The sequence below is a fragment of the Genypterus blacodes genome, unplaced genomic scaffold, assembly GCF_046128005.1.
Source record: "Genypterus blacodes isolate CSIRO-AG114 ecotype Tasmania unplaced genomic scaffold, CSIRO-AGI_Gbla_v1 ptg000036l_1, whole genome shotgun sequence".
NCBI classification, from domain to species: Eukaryota; Metazoa; Chordata; class Actinopteri; order Ophidiiformes; family Ophidiidae; genus Genypterus; species Genypterus blacodes.
The window spans coordinates 3,576,940-3,599,437 of record NW_027466849.1 but is presented as its reverse complement, the minus strand read 5'-3'; the positions used below and the strand labels follow the sequence as shown (position 1 = coordinate 3,599,437).

The 22,498-nt window shown below is 40.7% G+C and overlaps 2 protein-coding genes across 2 annotated transcripts; both read right to left on the bottom strand.

The window, feature by feature from the left end:
- Nucleotides 1–1,632: 1,632 nt before the first annotated feature.
- galr1b (galanin receptor 1b) lies at nt 1,633–13,459 on the bottom strand. The gene is made up of 3 exons (XM_076146987.1): nt 12,746–13,459; nt 9,689–9,754; nt 1,633–1,947 (listed from the first exon to the last, which is right to left on the bottom strand). Exons 1-3 carry the CDS (start codon nt 13,457–13,459, stop codon nt 1,633–1,635), a joined length of 1,095 nt encoding a protein of 364 aa, XP_076003102.1.
- A 3,965-nt stretch (nt 13,460–17,424) lies between these two features.
- adgrg3 (adhesion G protein-coupled receptor G3) lies at nt 17,425–21,733 on the bottom strand. Its single transcript, XM_076146985.1, has 12 exons — nt 21,583–21,733; nt 21,252–21,306; nt 20,974–21,064; nt 20,752–20,889; nt 20,265–20,414; nt 20,103–20,157; nt 19,912–20,003; nt 19,696–19,814; nt 19,279–19,565; nt 18,882–18,984; nt 18,445–18,758; nt 17,425–18,352 (listed from the first exon to the last, which is right to left on the bottom strand). Exons 1-12 carry the CDS (start codon nt 21,656–21,658, stop codon nt 18,237–18,239), a joined length of 1,596 nt encoding a protein of 531 aa, XP_076003100.1. The 5' UTR covers nt 21,659–21,733; the 3' UTR covers nt 17,425–18,236.
- Nucleotides 21,734–22,498: the final 765 nt, after the last annotated feature.

The window sequence follows — 22,498 nt, the reverse complement described above, 5'->3', positions numbered from 1 at the left end:
TGTTGTCTTGAATAAATAACTCTCTGGATGTCAAGTTCGATTTCATATCGGTCAACATTATCAATTTGGCGTTGCTTCCTGAAGGAAGCCACGTGAGGCATTCAAGTGAGCAAAAGGTAGAAGATGAGGAAAGTATAGGTAGAACTACAGGAAGAAATATGGGCATTGCTGCCGTCTTTTCAATGGCTCTCTGATGAGGTTTTCAACAGAGTGGACTTGTTACACGTCATCTGTAATCAGGTTGTCCAACTGTTTGTCTGGTGTGGAGTGTCAGCAGGGGGCAGGGCAGTCCCTACACAGAGACTAGCCCAGTGCATAGGCTGATCGAAAGAGTTGGCCTACTACAGCATAGGGTCATAGGGTATGTGAGAAATGAATAATGTTTTTAGTTCACAGATAAAAGAGGAGAGAGGAGGTAGCTCGAGGTAAGCTAGAGAGATGAAGCACTTCCATAGGTTTCCTGTTGTGTGTTTTTCAGGTTGGGGTCTCTGGGCTGATGTGCACTGTTGGCTGACGAGGTCCTATGTGTGTGCAGTGCGATACCACTAACTCAGTGCAGACATGAGGAGAGGACAAACTGCCGCAAGTGGATCAGACAGATTCATGAGAATCACTGCAAACATAAACTTTACTTAAATAAACGCTCAGCGTCAGCCAATAAGTTCATGGTTCATATTTCTTTTCAGCAATGTGATAACTGTCACTGTGAGTTTCTCATTATGTGTGGCCACCACTTATTAAAGCCTGAGAACACAACATGTTCGTACAAACCATTTGGGGTTTTACAAAAAAAAATCTGTGTTGCAGATTAAAGTTACAAGCTCACTCTTTCCATTTTCATTTTATATACAGAGAAACATGTACAAACATTTTCAATCTCTCAGCCACACATTACTATACAAAATACATACAAAGTATATCATCAATACTTTAGTGACAGAGTCATGTAGTTGAACACAACATTGAAACAGTTATGGATTTTAGAATCTATCATGCAATATATTCATAAAACAAAACAAAAATACTCAAGTAGATGTAAATCCTTGTTCGTTTTGTGTGGATGAAGGTGTATTTCAAACTTCAAAAAAGCATTCTCAGCATCTCTCTGCTCTCTGTCCTCTAAAGACGACAATTCCTTCAAAACGTTTCTGATAAACAAAATGTACTCACTAATGCACTAAATTATGCTGACATATTTTCTTTCTGTCCATCCACCCAAAGGCAGCTGCCACCACAACATCTGAACATTTCCCTCCTTTAATATGACAAACAGCATACAAGTAAAACACACATAGATGATTTTTTGGGAAAATAGCTGAAATAAATACCTGCAATTCACTGCACCAAAATGCTTTCCTAGAGTTAACCAATCACATCCAAAGTCATGCATGCAAGCCAGCAAGTCAGATCACCTCAATTAACAGAGCTCTGTCAGAAAACTGAAGATGAAGAAGACTCATTTTTAACAAACTAAAACACACATCCAAGCCTTCCAAGCTTCAGAAAAGGTAGATTAAACACCTGTAGAGGGCGCTGCACATGAGATCCACTTAGTTTGATGGAGCTTGAATGTTTTTACATAAAAATGTGAGCTAAACCCAGAAAGCTGACTTAGGTATTTCCTTCACCCATTCATACATTTGTGGAATGCGTTGTGGAGAAATTCTCCATACGGAAGCGCACCGCTTTTCCCTTGGGTGGTGGCGGATAGAGGAAGTGGCAGTTGAAGACCTGTCGGCAGGCCTTGCGAAAGTTTTCTGACAGGAAGGCGTAGAGGATGGGGTTGATGCAGGAGTTGCCATAGGACAGGCAGTGGGAGATGATACGGAAGGCGAAGGAGGCGTCATTCAGGGGAAAGGTTCCAAACTCCACCCACATGGCGATGATGTGGTAAGGCATCCAGCAGATGAGGAAGGCTGTCACCACCAGGAGCACCGTCTGGGCCGTCTGCAGGGATCACAGGGGAGTTCTCACTGGATTTATCCTTATGTTCACTATCAGTCAACATTAATTGACCAAATGTGTTTCAAGTACAAATGAAACCAAAGTACTAAACAGTCCAGCTGTCTCCTCAAGTATCTTTGTTCACAGTTACAAAAGAAAAGCAAAAACGTATTGTGCTGAGTCTGGTAAGCTCCCTGAAATTTGTCAAAAATAACTTTTATGACCACAAAGCACTATCAATCTACTGCCTGGCTTTCAAAACCTGATTAAAACCAGACGTTACTAAAATAAAACTTGAGGGAATAGATCAAAGGTCAGCACTGTGCTTTGTCAGATATGAAATCAGACCAGAAAGCAGATGAGGGGAATCCATGCAGAGCAGGAAGATACAGAAAATATTTAAACATGTCATATTTCTGCACCGTACAAAAATAAATCCTTGACATCGCATTCCAATCCACTCAGAAGACTTTTGACAAACTTGTGACCAATCATCAGGTGTGAGAGAATTTACAGCCATTTATTGATTCTACAAAAAAGAGAAATTTGCAGGTTCATGACTTCCTGGAATTCCCGATTCTCTAGTCTAGACAATTCGACTTCTTTTTTTCTGTTTTCTTATGGAGATTTCCATATTTCAGAAATTTCAAAAATGTAACTTTAACTTAATTGTTTAATTTTGTGGTCAATATTTATGTTTTTAAGAAACACATTTAAGTGAAATTCAATTAAAAACACCTCAGACTTCACAAGTTTGGAAATACAGAGAAAATGTGTCAGGAGATTTGAGATGCTAGTCTTTAGGGTCAAAGTCCTTAGAGTCAATCCAAAGCCCAATTCCTGTGTTAAATATATTTAAGACCCTAAACCAAACATATGGATACGAACAACTGTCTGGTTTTCTGTCTGTTTTCGTTAAACAGTGGGACAAATTTAGATTTTTATCACACACTTCTGAAGTTCAGAATTACCATCGTTAGTGTTCTTACTGTTTGTGGACAAAGTCGCTTGAACTCCAACAGTTGAAATAACCCACTTTGAGTCACTTAGCCGAGCCTGAAGCACAGAACAGCCTAAGTTCTATGTTTGTTTTTTAAGACGGATGTTATAAGAAGGTGAGCCTATTGTCATTACTGTTTGATGATGTTTATTAAAGACGAATCTGAGTCATAAAGATGTTTGGACAGCACGGGCCTTCCTTAGTACCACAGACGCAAAGGCCTGTATTACCTCTATAATGCTGCCACCTGTTGGACACATTGAGAAACACAGTGACCACAGTGTTACAGTTTTGGAAGAAATGCTAAATAAATAAGTTTTAACAGAGCACTCAGGGTGAAGAACAGTAGAATCCATGTCTTTGTTCTTTCATTCTTTAAGCGAATTTGATTTAAATTCCCATCAGCTCTCACTCAGAGCTGTGAAGTGAACAGCGCTGACTCCAGGGGAATCTCCTCTATTCTTAATCACCCTGTCTAAATATTTATCTTGCAGGGTTTGTTCCTGCTGTGACTGACAAACTATAAATACCTCAGATGGCAGAGCAGTGCAGATATTCCTGCATGCTGACGCTGTAAACACTGAGCCTGCTGGTAACAGATTACCGTCCTGCTTTAACGACTGTTCTGTCCTGTGTTGCAAGTCAAGCAGGGTGGATGTTTGCACATTGTCCTTTGACCGTCTGGAGTCTAACGTCATCTTGAAACATGTGGACATCTCAACAAAATTTGTCATCCTGAGTGGTAAAGGAACTTTACCGTGCTGGTTTTTTAGGTGGCAAATACAATTAAGCATAATAAAGACTCCAAAAAACAATGAAGAAAACTCATTTGGTCGGTAAAGATTAGAAACAAACAAAAAAATGATATTAGCTGAGAAACCAAGGAGGGTGTGTTTCCACCTGTTTGTCTGTCTGGTAGTCTCACAAAGCAACAGAGATTTTTAGCTGCTGCAATCTGAGGAAGGTGAGCTATGAAATGTTTCCAATATCAAGCATATTGTAAAGAAAGCACTAAATAAGCTCACAGATTCACACACACATTACATTGTACATTCTTTATATCCCTGGACGAAAAACATTTAATATACTGTTGACCCCCTGCTAGAAAGCCAAATCCTGCAAATGGTAAATTACTCAATCAAGTTTTTAGTGTCAAAATGTTGAAGTAGACTCATTAAACAGGCTTTCAAAAGCCACAAATGGCTGAAACATAAGCTACACACGGTCCAACATGATGGATTGTTTTAATCACCGCAGCTCTGTCTGTTTGGCGAGATGTTTTCCAGAGTTGAGACATGCAGAAGAGCAGATGATAGGAACCAGTGAATGTGGAGAATAAATCATCACAGGTTTGCCATCTGATGGGCAGAAGATGGATGAAGGAGGAAAAGATGAATTGGTTGAATTAGACTCATTTATTTGCAGCTGATTTCTGCGGGTTAAAAAACTAATTTATGAAAACACTGACTGTTTTGCTCTAGACAACACACCAGATACATTACAGAATCATAATTTCCTATAAACAAAGTTTATATGGTTAGTCTGACCCGCGATAGCCACAATCCATAACACACAGTGTGTTTGGCTCTCTCAGTGGTGTTTAGCCATTCAGCGAAATTAAAAGCTTATATTGTCTTTTGGGAATTCGAGTGCCTCATCATGAGATTATAAAATTCTCTTTGAAATGTGGAATAAGATACAAACTAAAGTGCAGCAGATTGAGAAATGAGCATTTCTACTGACTCACATCTGTTTGTGCTGATGAAAGCCACAATGAAATAAGAGTTACAAAGGAAAATGTCCTAGCCAATCCAAAACAACATAAAACTTCACAGACTGTTTGTGGAAGAGAGGAGTGCTGCAGATTTGACCTCACAGACCTTTGCTACAGATGTTATGCCTTTTACTCACTGTATATTGTCACTGTAGTAGCAGTAATACCTTTCCTATATTTTACTTGCGCTACAATTCTGTTTGGCTCCACAAACAGGAAAAATGATCCTCAAGATTTCCAGTTGGTATTACAAGCATGTGGGTGACCTTCAAAATGATCTGGGCCTTGTGGGCTAAATAAATGGAGATGGCTCAGGGGTCAAACTCAGCTCTCAGGACCAGTTCAGAGACTGTGATGACCACTGATCATGATTTTTGGCGTCGCGATTAGCCACAGCAGTTGGAAGTAGGCACTGGATGAATGTTGTTGTTAGAAATATAGTTAATTCACAGCAACTGCAGTGTTTATTAATGATGGCTTTATTTCCCTATATACTAAGGTCTTGCTGAAATCAATCTGCAGATTTCTTTTGGTTGAATGTGTTCTTTCGCCACAGCAGAGAACACATGTGGAGCCTGTGAGAGGAGGCAAACTGTTTATGTTGTAGAGTTTATATTGCTATAATGTACAAATTTTTTTTTCGTGGTACATTTAGTTTGAACCTCTGATAAAGCTGCTTTCTGGTCTTATAAACTGAGAATAAATGGTCTGTCTTTGTATTTCTGTCCTTCTATCAGAGGAGACAGATAAGCATGATGGCGGTGCAGACACTCTAGGCTCTGCCATCAGTGCAGTGGCTCTGGGAACGGTGAGAGGGACAGAATACACAGAAGTCAACTAAAAACTGATGACAAGTATCATAATAGGAGCGCGCATGTGTGTCCATCCTATGCCTCTGCCTTTTAGAGATCATGCATCATTGTGATCATTTCATGAAAGCAGAGGAAATAGTCAGATCTAAGCAGCCTGAAAACACTATTCACCACCACAGTCAGTTCCTCAGGTAATAACTGTGGATATGTAGCGTTTCTTTTCTCTATCTCTTTCCTTGGGTGTGAAAGAGAAGTAAATAGCAATCTGTCCCCAGAGGAGGTGAAAGAGAGGAGATTGGCTCCAGTACAAATGGCTATTGCACATTTTCACCAGCTCGTCTTCTCGTGTTCCCCTTAGATAGTGTGATTGCAGTTTGATTTCAAGCATTGGACAGGGAAATATGATTGGCACACAAATCTGCCTCATTCAAAGTCAAATGTCACAGACTTTGAACCTAACAGCCAATCACAGAACTTCATATACAGTTGACATAAAGCTTCACTAGATTTGAACTGGGTCAATGGCAGCTGTGGTCTCTCTCATGTTGAGATTGCTCACTGTTGAAAAGTGGATGGAGTAGTTGCTGGGTTGGTTGCAGCTGTATGGACAGTTGCTATGGTGTTTTGGGTGGTTGCTAAAGAGGTTGCTATGTTGTATGGGATTCGCTGCTATGGAGTTCTGGGCAGATTGGGAAGGTGTTGGAGCATGATGTCACTGATGATGTCAAACAAGGATGTTTGATCATTTCCCCAATGTATCTAAATAGGGAGGCAGTGGCTCAGTGGGTAGAGCTTCTGCTTGGGAACCGGAGGGTTGCCGGTTCGAGTCCCTGCCGAGGTGCCCCTGAGCAAGGCACCGAACCCTAAATTGCTCCCCCCTCTGCGAAGGGTGGTAATGTAATGTAAGTCGCTTTGGATAAAAGCGTCTGCCAAATGATCGTAATGTAATGTAAATGGGATTTGAATGATGCATGAAGTATGCTGAGGTGACAAGAAGTGAAAACATAGAACTTAGGCTGTGTGATATTACATTTTTGAGGGTTACTTCTGAAGCTCGCCTGCAGCTGCCACCACTAGCTTTTATCTGTTGCTGTGAAATAACTGTGACGCTACATTTTTTATTTAATTTAATTTACAGTCATTTTTTATCCAAAGTGTCTTCCAACACACACACATTTTCTATTCACTGTCATTTTTATTAATTTTACTTGATTCACATTAACCTTTTTTTGCTTTTCCCTGAAATTTTATTTGGTTTAAGTGTTTTCTCGTTCTTGTTAGTAAATTTGGCATCCTCCATTTCGGGCTTGACACAGGAAACTAGGTTAAAAGGAGTGTTACCATAGTTATCACCATTTAGCTGTGAGAGCAAACCATCTGCTTCCCATTACAGGCTAATTGCATCCCATCGTCACAATCATTGTCCTCATTAGGGGCAGCAGAGCCTGCAGGTTGAAGTTTAACAGCTTTTTCTCTCCCTGTATCTGCGCATTAAAGCCTCTTTATTGATTTGCCTGTTGCCTTCACCTTAACCCCCCCTTAAAACACCAAATAGGAAGTCTGTAGTCACTGCTGTAAGTCTATAAAATCTCTCATCAGGACAAAAGAGACACCAGATCACCATCAGATCCAGATCAAAACAGGTCCTGGACAGTTCACTCCAAGCACTGGAAAAACATATTGTCATCTACAGGTTTCTAACAGGACATGCTTAAGCCTAAGTACTTCCTCAATGACCCAGAGAAACTATCAATCATCAAACATCAACTCCTGAATGTGTATCATTGTGTATTTTAAATCCAGTAAACATCTGGGACTTCCTCAAGGATCAACGACCTTTTAAATAATCCCTTGGTCCATCTCAATAACCTCCCAGCAGAAAGCACAAAAAATAAATCAGATCCCAGTCATAGGTCTCTGGACTTGTGCCATATAGGGGTATGCAGCCATCTTGTCCAGATGCCTTAATGCATGTCGCGGATCCGATTTCTGTCACAAGTAGCCGCAAGTGAATGCAATGCTTTGCACGACTTGCAAATGTCACCCAGCCTCCTCTGCCATGCTCCTACGCCAACAGTGACAGCCCGACTACACAAGTTATAGGTCATTTACTAAATGGATGATGATCCGCCATGGAAAAAGGAGGGGAGACAGGCTTCAGTAGCGTGACCACCTACCCGCTGAGATCCCATCTCAGTGCAGCGCAGACAGCTTCGAGATAACCAGGAAGCGTGTTGGTGCAAGGCGTACATGCAAGTCATGTGAATGGATCTCAGTTCTGAGACCTAACCCTAAGTGAGGTGTAAATAGAACCTCAAACTTTTATTTGCTAAAACTTTTTCAGCTTTCTGCTCAAGAGGAAACATCCTGAACTTCCAGTAATATCCAGTAAAATAAAAAAATGGACAGAAAATCCAAATGAGCACAAAAAAAACGTGTTATAGTTACACTATGGTGTTTCATATACATGTCAATGTATTGCCTTAATCAGAGTTTCATCAGTTATACAGACTACTGTGTGTGACTCTCTGAACCGTGAACAAACTGTCACTGCTGTCTCTTCTCAGCACTTTTCACCGATACACAAATGTGTGTTGATGGGCATCCTTTAAACATTGATTTAGGTTTGAGTCAAAATCGTTGGGGAATGCACATATGGGAAAGGATCAGTTACGCTGCTAAGATACAGCAAACGTGAGAAAATTCAGAATCGTCCCTTTTGGGGGCTAATTATGATTGAATTTAAGAGGCTCTGTGAGTTCGGGCACATGAAAGCTTTACACCGTGTGAGTGTGTGTGAGGAAATTAATGAAAGAAGCAGTGTGCTTTGAAGATGCTGCATGTTTTCACAGCGCATAAACTGATATTGTACAGAGATGAAAAGCAAAATGCGAATTCATAATTTTCATTTTCACAGTTTTCTCACAGCTGCTGAACGAGTGATTCCATATGTACAGTGACACTTGTGGGATTCAATGTGATGATGAGGAGGCAGCTTATGTTAGCTGAGTAGTGTGTGTGTTAGTATGGAAATTGCTTGGTAATGTGTGTTTCTTATTTCTCTCAATAAAGTTTAGTGTTTCAAAATCCTTTCATTTCAAACCACATGTCGAACATGGCTCTCAGATAAAAAACCATAACTCCAATCTGAATACTGGTTGGACCGAGAGTGACAGCAGAACTTCCAAATCGTAGAGATGTATCACTGTCTAAAAAGGCCAGAAGGTAAAGAAGAACAGATGAGTTGAAAAATACTTTTTTTTTTTAAATCTCAGGTCAACATTTAATATGAGGTCAGAAGAGGAAACTTCAGGACCAATTGTCGCTTAAAGGCAGAGAGGAGTAACAATACATGTCACGGTTTAACCGGTCACATATTCTAAAAGAGGACAAAAATTCCTACGTTTCTATTTTTGTTTGTGAAGATCAAAAAATGTGAAAGGTATTCAGAGTTTAAGATGTTTTTGAAGTCCAACAGCTGAATCAAGATTGCAGAGCTTCCGTCTCTTCCTTTCTAACAGGATGCAACACACATACATGGGGAGGCTGAAAAAAATCTATTGGTATTTATTCTGGATATTTTAATGTGTTGTGTGAAGAAATTAAAAACAAGAACAATACCTCACAGCAATCAGATAAAGAGATAGAAGAGAAGAGGAGGAATACTGGGAGTGCAGGGAGAAAAGAAGATGAAAAAGAGGGAGAGAAGAAAATGGAGAAGTACAGGAAGGATAAGGAGAAAGGAAGAGTAAGAAAAGAACATGACTTTCTGATGGAGCATTTCTGTTGCATGTGGATGAAGAGGAATCAAGAAGAAGCTGAGAGTTGGACTAAGAGAACAAGAGGAGAAAGAGGAAATTAAGATGGGGAGAAGGAGAGAAGAGGAGTGGAGGAAGAGGATGAGGAGAGAGATCAACAAGGGTGAGTTCAATGAAGAAGGTAATGGGGAGAAAGAAAAACCCAGGTGGAGTAAGTGAAGAAGAGGTGAGCAAGAGGAGATGAAGTGAAGAGCAGGAGAAGAAAAGATATAGATATAGCAAAAGATGAGGAGAAATGTGGAGAAGAACAGGGAGATGTCGAGGAGAGAGGCAGAGGTGGACGACGAGAGAGGGGAAAAAGAGCCAGAGGAGAAGAGCAACAGGAGGAAGAGGAAGATACCTTTCTCTTGGAGCGTTCAGACTTCTTGGACATGTTCTTCATCTTTTTATGGAGGTGAAAGAGAACCTGAGAGGAAAAACAAACAGTTAGCACTTTGTTTGCTATCATGGTGTTTTCAGGCGTGATGTTGCATTTGAACATACACGCAACATACAACACATTGTACTACAACACCAGTACAGTATTAGTGTACAGTTTGTGTACACACAAAGAACATGAACATTTAAGGGGCTGCATTTGTTTGTTTATTTAACTCTTATTTTTCTGAATGCAATTCAATTTCATATTTCTTTTGGGCCCTTGTATATGTAAATGACTTGCATGTGTCACTTAGGAAGAACACTGTCACACAGTCCCACGGTAACAATAGTTCAGCTAAGATCTTCATCTTTTTTTACTCATTTTGCACTATAAATCCATCACAGACTTGGTGAACAAACACATTCTGCCGTGTTTACTATCAGGCTATAAATCTCATAATCATTAAAAACATGCATACAGGTGAACTATTTGGACTTTGAACCTTTAGCTCTGTGAATTCTCCAAATTGTGACCACCACCACCAACAGCTTTAAACTCTATATTTTCTTCATTCACTCTAGCTGTACTGTACATTAACCACTGTGTTGTCATTTTATATAGTCCTTTACTTTCGCTTTTCCATTTGAAGCTTTTATTCTGAAATTCATTGCTGGAACTAAACAGGAGTTTATGAGCAGCAGTTCCTCTCTCCTGCCCTTTGATCTCTTAGTGAGGTTTTTAATAATCCCTACGGTTAATGAAAGTCAAACATTAGCCATGTTTGTGGTTATAAAGTCTGTCAGTTATTGCTCAAAATAATAATGTTTAAGACTCACATAATGTCAAAATTAAAGTCTAAAAAGCAAGTGAGGGAAAAGGGTGTGTGTGTGTGTGTGTGTGTGTGTGTGTCTGTGTGTGTGTTTTGATTTAAAATATGATCGGTGACAGTTGCATGTCTCTGACCATATTTGTTTATGTACAGTGACGTACACCTGATGCTGGTTTCCTTTCGCTTCCTTTTTATGGGATTGCTGAAAATGATGTCATATTTAACCACATATCAAAGAAAGCAAAATTCTGCATCTGTAATTCAGACCTGACCCAAGTCCTATTTGACCCAAGTCCTATCTACCAACAAAAACAATCATCAGCTTCTTCTTCAAAATCCTTTCACTCATTAATAAGGGTATGATTAAACCGTAACTGGTGTTTCAGAGAGGGAGAAAAGGGTATTTATGCAGATGGAAACGCATGGTCCTATTTTACATAACACAGCAGAGCATAACCGCCAAGATGATCAAATGTGAAAGCTGGTTGGCTTCATTATATTCAGTATAATAAACAATAGCCTTCACTGCTGCAATACAAAACAATAATGATAATTGTCATCAAGTTGTCAAACTGACTTAAATAAACTTTTCAATTTAATTCTGAGGATGAGCTCCAATCATCATGTTCAGCACAAACTAGTGTGAGAACACGACACAATCATACATCAATTAATAAATCAATCAAATCAATTCATTATAGGGACTGCGATAAGTGCACATTAAAGAGATAAATCAAGCCCAGTTCTGATTCAGCCAATCACTGATCGGGTTCAGCTCGCTGGTTATGAACATTCATGATTCGGTCATGCAGCTCCAGCAACCACAAAATGCTATTTGCTTATTCATAAATCTGCCTTTATAGAAATTAAAGCCAAAGTGGCGTGTGAAGCCGATGATGACGCATCGTCTTCCATTGTGTGGTCTGTTTTGGTTTTTTATCCTGTTGGCAAACCTTCGCTCAACCACGACTCAGAGCACAGCAGTGAAGCGATGTACATTAGAATTTACTTTGTAGCAAGTAACAAATCTGTTTGGACCAAAGTAGAGGAAGAATCTTCTTCATCTTCTTCTGCTCTGCCACTTTTTGTTGATTTGGAGCTGCAGATTGATCAGGGCCAGATTCATAAAGATCCTCCTCAAGTGCTTCCTGTTCAGCCTCCATGAGAATTCAGCTCACGCCCCATTAGAAGGCAGAAGGTGCAGGTGGTGATAACAATGATATGATATCACCAAGCACAGACTGATGCAATGTGAGTGACAAACTCGTGAGGACCAAGTTCCTGTTCTTCTTTGGCACTTGAAAGCAAACTTGGGAGAAAAGACCTTGTTGCAATCAGCAGAGGGCAGCTAAGTGTGTTCTTCATCACACTGTCTGTGTGGTGATCTACTATGAGCAATTTGAATCTGTCAACATTACCCCCAAGCCAGCTGACTGAAGTAGCAGTGTGGAGGAGACACAGGCAGTTCTCGCGTTAGTGTAAAGGTCCCCTTTGAACTCTGGCCCTAATTACCACAGACATGTAAGGTCAGAGCATTTTGGAGTTATTTGCTGTTCACTTACCAGGTCCAATAGCCTTTGAATGGACAACTTTGATCTTTGATGCCTAAAAAGCCGCTAAAAGCTGCTCTATATATTCTTTGTATACATTTTCTAAATTTTTCATGTAAACTTATTTAGACATTTTTCTTAGACATTTTACCAAGAGACATCTTAATTTTAAGGAGATGGTGCTTGTTTGTCTACATGCAGGGTATTGTAAGGAACCCACAGAAAATAAATGTTACAATGTTTTTTCGTCATTTTGCATTTTTTAAGTACATACATACATGTGCATATTTACATGTTTAAGGACAGATCTGTGTTGTGTTTTTAATCCTCTGTCTTGATGATTTTAACCTGGTATCGGCTCAGGTGTGATTACCTTTGAGACCGACATGACGATTATTTAAAATACTTATTGCAGCTGAAGATGGAATCTTTTAGAAACTTTTTAGTGACCTGGTTTAGACATTAATAATCTGAAAATCACTGTAAATGACCAACACCATCTATGAATCGAGTTTTGGAACACAAATGGATCATTTAGTCTCAAACAATGTAACTTTGGGTGTTTTTACAAATCACAAATGTCAAAACGGGTCACATTTGACGACTCTGTGTGGGCTGGAACAGAGAATGTGCCATGAGTGTGGAGCAGTGACTGACCATCGCGTAGCAGCAGCTGATGAGCAGCAGCGGCAGCAGGTACCCGATCAGCAGGATGGCGACCCGGTACGTGCGCCTCGACGCTCCGCTCCACTTTTCCCAGCAGAAAGTGCTGTTCGGGGCGGTGGGGTGGCTGGTGAGCACCTGGTGCTGCGCCACCGGAACCGAGCAGATCAACGACAGGGTCCAGATCACAAACACCCCGGCCAGCGCGTTCCTCCGGTTCCTTATGCAGGGGGACTTTTTGGAGTGAACCACGGCGATGTAGCGGTCCACGGACATGGCCACCAAGGTGAATATACTCACCAACATGCTCACCATGACGAAGTAGTGTCCGAACTTACAGAGGAAGTCCCCGAACACCCACTCTGGCAATGAGTAGATGGTGGCGTGGAAGGGAACGCAGGAGAGGAGGAAGGTGAGGTCCGCCACGCTCAGGTTCAGGATGAAGAAGTTGGTGGTGCTGCCAGATCTCCTCGCTCCTCCGACGTGGCCACCACCGCCTCCGCCACAGGACCTCACCTTCCCGATCACCACCATCACCAACGTGTTACCGATCATCCCGACCACGAAGATCAGCCCGAAAACCACCGGTACGATCACTGCCTCTGGTCCCGAGGAGCCGGCGTCCCCCTCCGCTCCTCCGCCCGCATCGGACCTGTTGGACTCCGGGAGTCCTGACCAGGCGGAGGAGTCGTTGCCCGGCAGGAGCATGTCTGCCCCTCCGCTGGAGCAGGTGAGTGAGACGGAGGAGCTAAACAGGAGCGACGGGGCTGGAAGAGAGAACATATTTCCACTTTAAACAAACGTCCATAATAAAAGTAATGAAAATGAAATCACAGTCATGAAACCCGAAGTATCAGGAGCTCCGCAGCTCCGCAGCGCCGCACTGACAGTACAGAGACAAGCTAGATTCATTAGATGCCACTTCCAATCGGGGATTTTCAAATTAAAATATCTTTGTCTCTCGATTACTCTTGCTTTAAAGGTCAGGTAGGGTAGGGTAGGGAAACTATACAACGAATATTCATATAAAACCAAGAGAAAAAGTACCACAGTTTGGAATGTATTGCAAATTGGAAAAGTCATTTGAGAGAGATGGCATGCTGGTTCATAAGGAAGGGTTAGGGTTAGGGTCGTATGGAGTGTACAATTTGAATTTGGAGAGGAGGAAACACATTTTCTAAAGAAGAAGATGTTAACTCAACAGCCTAATCATTGCTGGAATATTCTTCCTGGCAACATGCTGTGCTACAACAGTGTCATCTGGAGAAAACAACCTTGTCATCTCAAACCAAGTCCAAGCCTCGTGGGCCACGGGGTTTTATTATGTAGGAATTGCAATTCTACTTCCAGAGTTGTTCAGATCTTTGTAGGCTTGGCTTGAATGTTGTCATAAAAACCGAGTTTAACTCTCAGACAGTTCAGTTCTCAAACTCATCGAATGTTTTACTCTAATTTAACGCAAAGGGGAGAAACGTGAAAAGGACAGATACACACTTGTGAGAAAAATTTCTTTCTTTCTTTCTTTCTTTCTTTCTTTCTTTCTTTCTTTCTTTCTTTCTTTCTTTCTTTGCTTTGTCCTTGTGGCTCCACCATCTGCAACCTGCCACCTGCTGCTGTTGCTGCTGCTGTTGAGGAAGAAGAAGATGATGATGATCACAGAGTAATGCTGAAATGGTACCAGAATGAATATCTGTTTGGGGGAAATAAATGAATACAAATGTAATGGGTTCATCCCTGGATTGTGTCCATCCTGCCCACATAATTTAATTGATAATTAAACAAAAAAATGATTTAATCTGTCAATCACCTTTTGAGCCTGCTGACAGACAAGCAAACAGACATGTAACTGTTAGACAACAGAATAGAGTGACTTTACTGAGACTTGAGTGAGACTTTGTGTCACAAATCACAATGACTGGAGGGAGGATTACCCAAGGACAGCGACAGAAACAAACAGGGTTTGGTTTGTTTTTTGTGCAGGGTGTGTTTGATCCTGTTAGTACAAACTGAAGGTCAAAAATATTTATTCAGTGACCTCGGGGACTTTCTCTTTTCCTTTTCAGGTTGCATCAAAGGAGAAAAAAATGTTGCAACTCCTCAGTCAGTTTTGAGGACAGAAAATAGTTCTGACATTCTACTTCAAACCCACAATCACAATAAGCAGCTGTGATCACTGCATGTCAGCTTAGTTTGCCTGTCTGATGAAACTCACAGAGCCCCAGGAGTTCCAATCTTTGACGTGAATACAGCTGGTGAGCATAAAACCGAGAGAATAATGTTACTACTTGAAGAGTTGCCTGTTTATTCCTTCACAGGGAGATTCAGACAATCATTAGTGATTTCCAGTGAATAAATGGGGTTACTGCTGTAGTGTGCAGGGTGTCTCATTGTATAGCTTGACTGTGAAAGTAGATGAATGTGTGTAGTGAATATTAAGTAAGAGTAATATGGTTGTTATGGTGTAATCATGAATCTTCAGTGTTATAAAAAAGCTCAATGTGCATTCAGAACGGTGCCTGTCTGCATTGGAGTTGCTCACACAGGCCTTTTGTGCTATCACATTCTGCCTGTGCCCCCTGAGACCTCAAGCACCACCAGCCAGAGAATAACGTGGGAGATCTGCCGGTTCGTCCAGATGTCTCTCTCTCTCTCTCTCTCTCTCTCTCTCTCTCTCTCTCTCTCTCTCTCTCTCTCTCTCTCTCTCTCTCTCTCTCTCTCTCTCTCTCTCTCTCTCTCTCTCTCTCTCTCTCTCACATGAGGTAAGGGTCATAAAGCATGGCGGAGGTGAAGAACATCTGAAGAGCCACATCTGTAAGGTTCAGAATAGATATAGGAAATGCTTGATCTCTCTCACTCTCAGAAGGTGATATTCTGGTGCCAATTAACACCTGCCTGCAGAGCTGGTCAGCTCTACCTATGGTGTGTTCGACCCCCTGCTGCCCACTCTGGATCCCAGCAGGGTTTCATCGCATCCTTCAATTTAACAATCAACAGCTCCAAGCCAGGGAACAATCATAGCACCATCATGACCAACCACAGGTGTTCTAGGCACCATGAACTGAGCAGTATGGGGGTTTACTGTGTGGCAGTGCAGCTTTGTGAACCGGTAAAGATGTTTACGTATACGTTCGCTCCAGAGGTCAGAACAGCAAACATGGCAAAGACTTCATCAAGGTTCATCTCATCCAGCTAATAATGTCCTGAGACGATACTTCATATCCCAAACATTCCTAAATATCAATGGAGTGACATTGTCTCAGCAGTTCAGCTACATTTAGCACAAATCGAAGACTGCAAATTCCAAGTGGGAAAGAGAATCCCATTTCCCAGAAAATGCACAAGGTGGCGCTGTTTCATTTGTAACAGTTTGGATGGAGCACAATGTTGCTACGATGTCAGGCAAAATGAACATAGACTTTAACCTTTCCTGGTTAAATCAGTATCTCTCTGTCTTTTTAACTACATCAAAGTCTCCATTCATTTATATTCAATCAATCTTGCGCAGATGTTACAGCATAAATGAAGAGACAAATGTATGTGACAGCTGTAGGTATAGTTATAGTAAAGGGTTAGACTTCAAAGCACCCTCTGTTTACGCAATGATGGTACACTCTTTTTCAGGTGCAGAGCTAAATTCCATATCCAGGTTTAATTAGACTTACCATAGGTTGACAGAAATGAATTATTTCGGCAACACAAATCAATATCTTGTGTGTGCACTTATGCAGAAAAAGCTTTGAACGTTCCCTGTTTTGGTTGCAAAGGTAATACCTCACACGGTCGATGACCATCTTGCCAAAATCTGGATCTGAGCAAGCACTTTCAAGCGTTAAGTCAGTGGACTTGACCTTCTTGCACAGGTCTCTGAAGATGGCCTTGGAGATGGTCTTCACCGTCGCGTCATCGTGCGTGTGCCTCACAAGACACCACCGGATTTTCCTTAATGATTTCTCTGACAGATGACAAATGGTGTCGATCATGAAATCAGTGTCCTGTATTTCGTGCGCCACATCAACCGCGGCGATGTGTGCAAACAAGTCTTTGAGTATATCAGAGACAAAATTCTTGCGAGCTTCGTACGATGCCATCAAGTTTATGTGGCATTGATCGTTTAACCTGATTGGAGGTATTTCAGAATAATTCTGCTGTGTAGACATTTTGCCACACAAATCAATTGGATATGCACTTTTGTTGTGTTGTGTATTTACTATATAAAAACGATGTAAAAACATCATCTGACTTTCTAGAATGTCAGATGATGGTTTGAGTGTTTGACTGTTCTGACTTTCTAGAATGTCAGATGATGGTGGTGATGTAATTTCCATTTTTCCATGACATCATGCAGAACAGTGTTGTGTGTATTAAACAGTTCAGTCATTGCTGTAATTGCTTCAGGCAATCAGCTTTCTTCCTCTTCTGCTTTATTGTTATTATTATTACAGTATGTACAGCTTTTAGCACTTCACTTCTCCAGCATAACCTACAGACACTGTTCAAATGCCAAAGCCTTCAGCATATTCAGCAATTTTCTGCTTCAAAAACTCCCATTCAAATCCATTGGATGATGCATGACATCATACTCTAAACTAAACCAACCTTCCTGACAACCACCCCATACACCATAGCAACTGCCCCCTCCATGACCTCATCAATGTCATCTATTTCTTCAGGAAAATGCAACTATGAAGCCCTTTTCTCATTTAAATTGGCTGAATGCATGATTAAAAGAAAAAAGTACCATCTGTGATACCAATTAAAGAAAATATCACAAGCATCATTACAATTTCATTATTTATTAGTACTTCTGAGGTGTATCAATCATTTTGTCTGGGCCATTTTCATTTAATTTCTTAATCTAATATCCAAAGCAAAGAGTCAGTCCTAAGTTTGGATCAAATGATGGATGCTGGTTACTGTTGATAATTATTTCAGAAAGAAAATGTGTTTTTTTATTTTAAGGGGACCAACAGTTTAACCACATATGTACATACACAAATGTATCACTCCCATATCCCTGTAACTCAATATTTTAAAGTACATGTAAATATTGAATGAGTCCCATGACCACTGGACTCCCGGCATTGAAACACATTATAGTTCTGTAGTGCCACCTACAGGCCAAATACATTCACATTTTGTAGTATGTATGTGAAATTGGGACATGATTTAGTGGCCAATTTGCTGAAAAATGGAATGTTCAAGAAAATGATTAATTGTTTTCAGGATCTTAAGACATTTTATTGATTTGTCTTGTGTTTGTTTTAATAAATATACAATATATTATTTTATTATCTTATCATTACACTGTATATCTTTTGTATACAGTGTAATGTGTAATCATTTCACAAAACAGATGAGACAATTTGACTACACGTGAATGAAGGAATCAGCCTTAACACAAAACAATCTTTCTGTCCCTTTCACAATCCACCAAACACCTAATGTAGGCTATAGATAATATTTTTGTTGTATTGGCCTAAAAAAGTCAGTTATTGAAGCTGGTTTCGATCATCTTCTGACTGGAGGGGTCTTTGGCTGATGAGTTATTGTCAGGCTGAGATTTGCAGGTCAAAGCCAAGGACCACAGAAACATAAATACACCTGAGAGGAAGAGGAGAAAACATGAATGTACTGCACTGTAGATTATACAGAAACATGTTGACATGACATATGAGGATCCTGCACATACTGACCCTGCAGAGCGTTGAGTGTGGTGAACAGGTAGATGCCAGGCAGGGAGAAGGAGTAGTAGGTGCTCCCGGCCAAAGCCCACGGTAAGCCCAGCACCGAGCTAAGGCCGAGCACTGTGGCACAGTCCTTCCATACCCTACCTGCGTTCTCTTTGTAAAGTCTCTTCCATCCACTGCTGCCTTGCCTCAACCTCCACATCTTCATAACCACCAATCCAAGCATGCAGGAGTTGCCCAGTACCACCAGGCCCAGAAATGCCACCACAGTGACATAGCTGACCACAGAGCTCTGTGGGAAGTCGCTGCTGATCCAACATCTGCAGGAACAAAAATAAAGGTTAACATATTTTATCAATCTATCTATATTTTATCTGGGCATTTTTGAGGATTTCAAGGTGACAGAATAAAATTTACAACAACACCGAGCAATGGTTTCTTACATTTGTCCTGTTGCTGTTTGATTAGTGGCATCCCTATACACCAGAGTGAATTTGCCATAGACACCACAAATCCCACAAACTACTGCAATCAGTGTTGGAAGACCTGCATGAACACAAAAAAGTTCAAGAATTAACTTCAATGAGCCCCAATAGGAGGTTAAACGAGAATAGTTTTATTTTAGTGCAAATAAATCCCATTCAAATTCAAATTCCAGATGAGCTGTCCACACATAGAATGAACACAGTGATAAAAAGTAAATCAGCCCTCAAGTAGGTGTGTTTACTGGAGTAAGTGCCTCCCATATCTTGATTGCTTACATAAGGAATTTAATGGATCAGGTGAGGGTGAGAGAGATAGAAAATAATAACCATTAGACGGAGCCCAGACTCCACTCACCCCATCCCACCATGCTGAGCTTGAGCAAGTATCTCCTCACATAGATATTAAACACTTTCACAAGGAGAAGATACAGGTGGAATCCCTCCAGAGCCATCCAGCTGAAGGTGGCCAGCAGGGACCAGTGCAGAGACAATCCCAGCATCCCACAAACCCAGCCTTCCTTATCCTCATCCTCATCTCTCAGCAATGCCCACAAGTTGGAGAGCACAAAGCTGAGATGAAGGCAGAGCAGCGCCCCAGTTAGATGTATGTGCACACCAATGGCCTTCTCTTGATGCTGCCTTCTTTAGAGGAAACAGGAAACATATCCCACATGAGCGAGGCACACACCATTGACTTCACTTTCTCAATGTTCTAGAAGATCATACCATTCAACTATGTCTCATTCTCTTGTTCAACTTCACAAATACTTACTGTAGACATATGTATATGATCAACGTGATGATTGAGAAGATGACAGAGAGTGCTGATCCAATGTAGGTGATGTAGGTGAGGTTCACAGCATCAGTTTGGCTGATCAAGATCCTGGGGTTCTGCGACAGGAAAAGACTTCTGAAAGAAATCTCTATTTCTCTCTTAACACATATATTTATAGGTAGATATATGTTACAAATAAGATAATACATTTACCACAAGTACTGCAAAGAAGCTAAGGTGGTTGCAGCTACAAATAGTTTCATTTTCATTGTAAGATGTACCGCAGCCCTCTGTGCTCCAGCTACCTAGAAACATACAAACCACCACAGACACCTCACCAAATCACCACCTTGCACGATGAACAAGTAAGTCACGCTATTGTTGTGTATATGCATGAACCCAACCTGCTTTATCCTCCATCTCTGACTCCTTCCAAAACACACAAGTCCCTTTTTGTTCCTGAAACAAAAGGAAAAGCAAAAGCAGATGAGAACAGATGAGAGGAAAGCACAATGTTTCACTTTTTTTTAAGTGTGCTGCCAGTACAGAGCGTTTCATCACTTAACCTGTTTATTGTTTTTGAAAATTAGTCTGATGGGTTGGGTGAGGTTACTGACAGAGTGGCGCCCTGCCTTTACTACCACGACAAACCCAGTCAGAGCATCATCTTTCCTCTGGGTAGATGTTTCTGGTGTGAGTGCTCTCCCCTGGGCGAGCTGGAAAAAGAGACAAAGTATGCTGTATGCACTTTGAATCCAATTTTCATAGCATGCAATAAAAACTGTAATCATACACAATTTATGGAAAACAATAGGTAAATCCTCAACACTCGTAGCCAGTGTGAAGATTCAAATTATGAGGGACTTCCTGGTGCATATGCATCTCAATTTTCTCAAAACATGAACAATACTATCCCAGCTCATCTAGCTCATAATTTGATATTGAAGTAACAAGGATAGTCGATAGAGGTGATGATGTTTTGACCACTGTCCTTCATGGCAGGAGTAAGCGTCCCTCATTTTTTGTCCCTGCTGAGTAGTTGCACATACTGACATCAAACAGGGAGCTGTTGAGTAGTGTGATGATGAGCAGGACGTCCTCTTCAGAGCCAACTGGAACAGCTCCTCTGCTCCTCTGCAGAGCTGAGGAAGGGATGTGAACCCTGTGTTGAAATGAAGGACTCTCTTCAACCTGCAAATCACATACAAATGCACACAGTGGACATACAGTACAAGAGGAAGGCCACAAAGCAGATTACAGCAGAGAAAGCCTCACCTTATGAGAAGAATTTACCCTCCGCCGTATGAAACCTGAAGGAATTAGACGGCCTCTTATTAAGCAGTTTGCAATTTGGTCCTCGTAACACCTGCCAATGGAAAGGTTTTTAGTTTTATATGTTCAATGTTCTGTCTTTTCGAAATGAAACTGACACATGACCACTGGGCCAATGTGACCCTAACCACAGCCAAGTATAGATGCTGTTACTGACTTCTAACTTCAAGTACAACAATGTAAATGTAAATGTACAACAGCAGCATTATTCATTGAGATACCTGGTCCAAGATTTGTTATAACACTCCTCGATGACAGGCACATTCTCACAGTAAACTATAAGAATGTTGAGACAGAAGAAGAAGTTAGTCACTTTCTACAGTTTGCTGCACATATAAATTTACATAGCTCAAGAAAATAAACATAAATGGTAAAATGCAGATGGAGATCACCAATCTCTCTTTCACCTGTTCTGTTACACACTTTGATTATGACTTCTTTAGAAATTGTGGTTTAGTGGTTGGTTTACTGCCACTAATTCTGATTTGTTCAGGACCATGAGGACACATACATAAATAACGAGACAATACAACAGAAATATAAGGAACTCACCAGCAAGGGTTGTTGAAAAGGAACCGATCATGAAAAGGAAAATGCAAATCATTGTGATTAAATGTTTGAATGGCATGAGGAGATGCAGTTGTGTGCCGACTGTTTCCTTGTTAGGGCAAAAAGAGTTTCACATCTCTTTAACATTCACATGTCGAAAGGAAAGTGGGGGTGTAGACTGACCAGTGTCACATGATCTGTCTGGTTTTGCCTCAGGGGATGTTCATCTTAATTTATCTTCTCAAATGCCGATAAAACACGTAAATGTGATTTTTATGTGAATGTGAAGGGTTAACTAAGCGAAGTTGTCAAGTATTATTTCTTATAAACTCTTTTTTTCCATGAAGCTTGTTGCTCTATTTCATTATGACTAAATCTAGACAGAAAGAGGAAGTTTCTCATCGGACAAAAACAACAGTCATTCATTTGAGAACTGAGAGTATTATTCGGCACTTATTTACCCTCACTAACTTGAGTTATTCTATTACATTATATTTTTAGGAAAACAAACAAATAAAATAGTCTTAGATAGCACAAATCTCCAAACTGATAAAAAAAACTTTTTAAGCCAGCAATTTTGACATTTTGAGTGTAATTTCCTCATCTAGACACAGTATTTGTGTCTAGATGTATTGCACAATGTCTTTCTCAGTATTCAGATCAATAATTGTGAACTTGTGGTCAGGAAGTGACTGTGCCTTAGTTAAGAATGGCTGACATGTTTTAATTAAAGATGCAGAGACATTGTCACTGAGTTGTCAAGTATCATACAAAGGTCAAGCATGACATTACCAAGAAACACACACTGTCCTTCCTCCTGATCCCTGAACGCCTGGTTCAGCTCAATAACACTTGCTAGCATCCCTCATTTGGAGATTATCCAACAACAACAGATCAAAATTTATAAAAATATATCGCA

Bases quoted from the DNA above. Each gene is read 5' to 3' on its own strand.
- galr1b (XM_076146987.1), bottom strand. From the start codon at position 13,459: ATGCTCCTGCCGGGCAACGACTCCTCCGCCTGGTCAGGACTCCCGGAG. The intron at 9,755-12,745 runs GTCAGTCACTGC...TTTTCCTCTCAG, and splicing joins TCAGCTGCTGCTACGCGATG to GTTCTCTTTCACCTCCATAA. The intron at 1,948-9,688 runs GTATCTTCCTCT...TGATCCCTGCAG, and splicing joins CTGAACGCTCCAAGAGAAAG to ACGGCCCAGACGGTGCTCCT.
- adgrg3 (XM_076146985.1), bottom strand. From the start codon at position 21,658: ATGCCATTCAAACATTTAATCACAATGATTTGCATTTTCCTTTTCATG. The intron at 21,307-21,582 runs GTGAGTTCCTTA...ACATTCTTATAG, and splicing joins CTTTTCAACAACCCTTGCTG to TTTACTGTGAGAATGTGCCT. The intron at 18,353-18,444 runs GTCAGTATGTGC...TCTTCCTCTCAG, and splicing joins CACACTCAACGCTCTGCAGG to GTGTATTTATGTTTCTGTGG.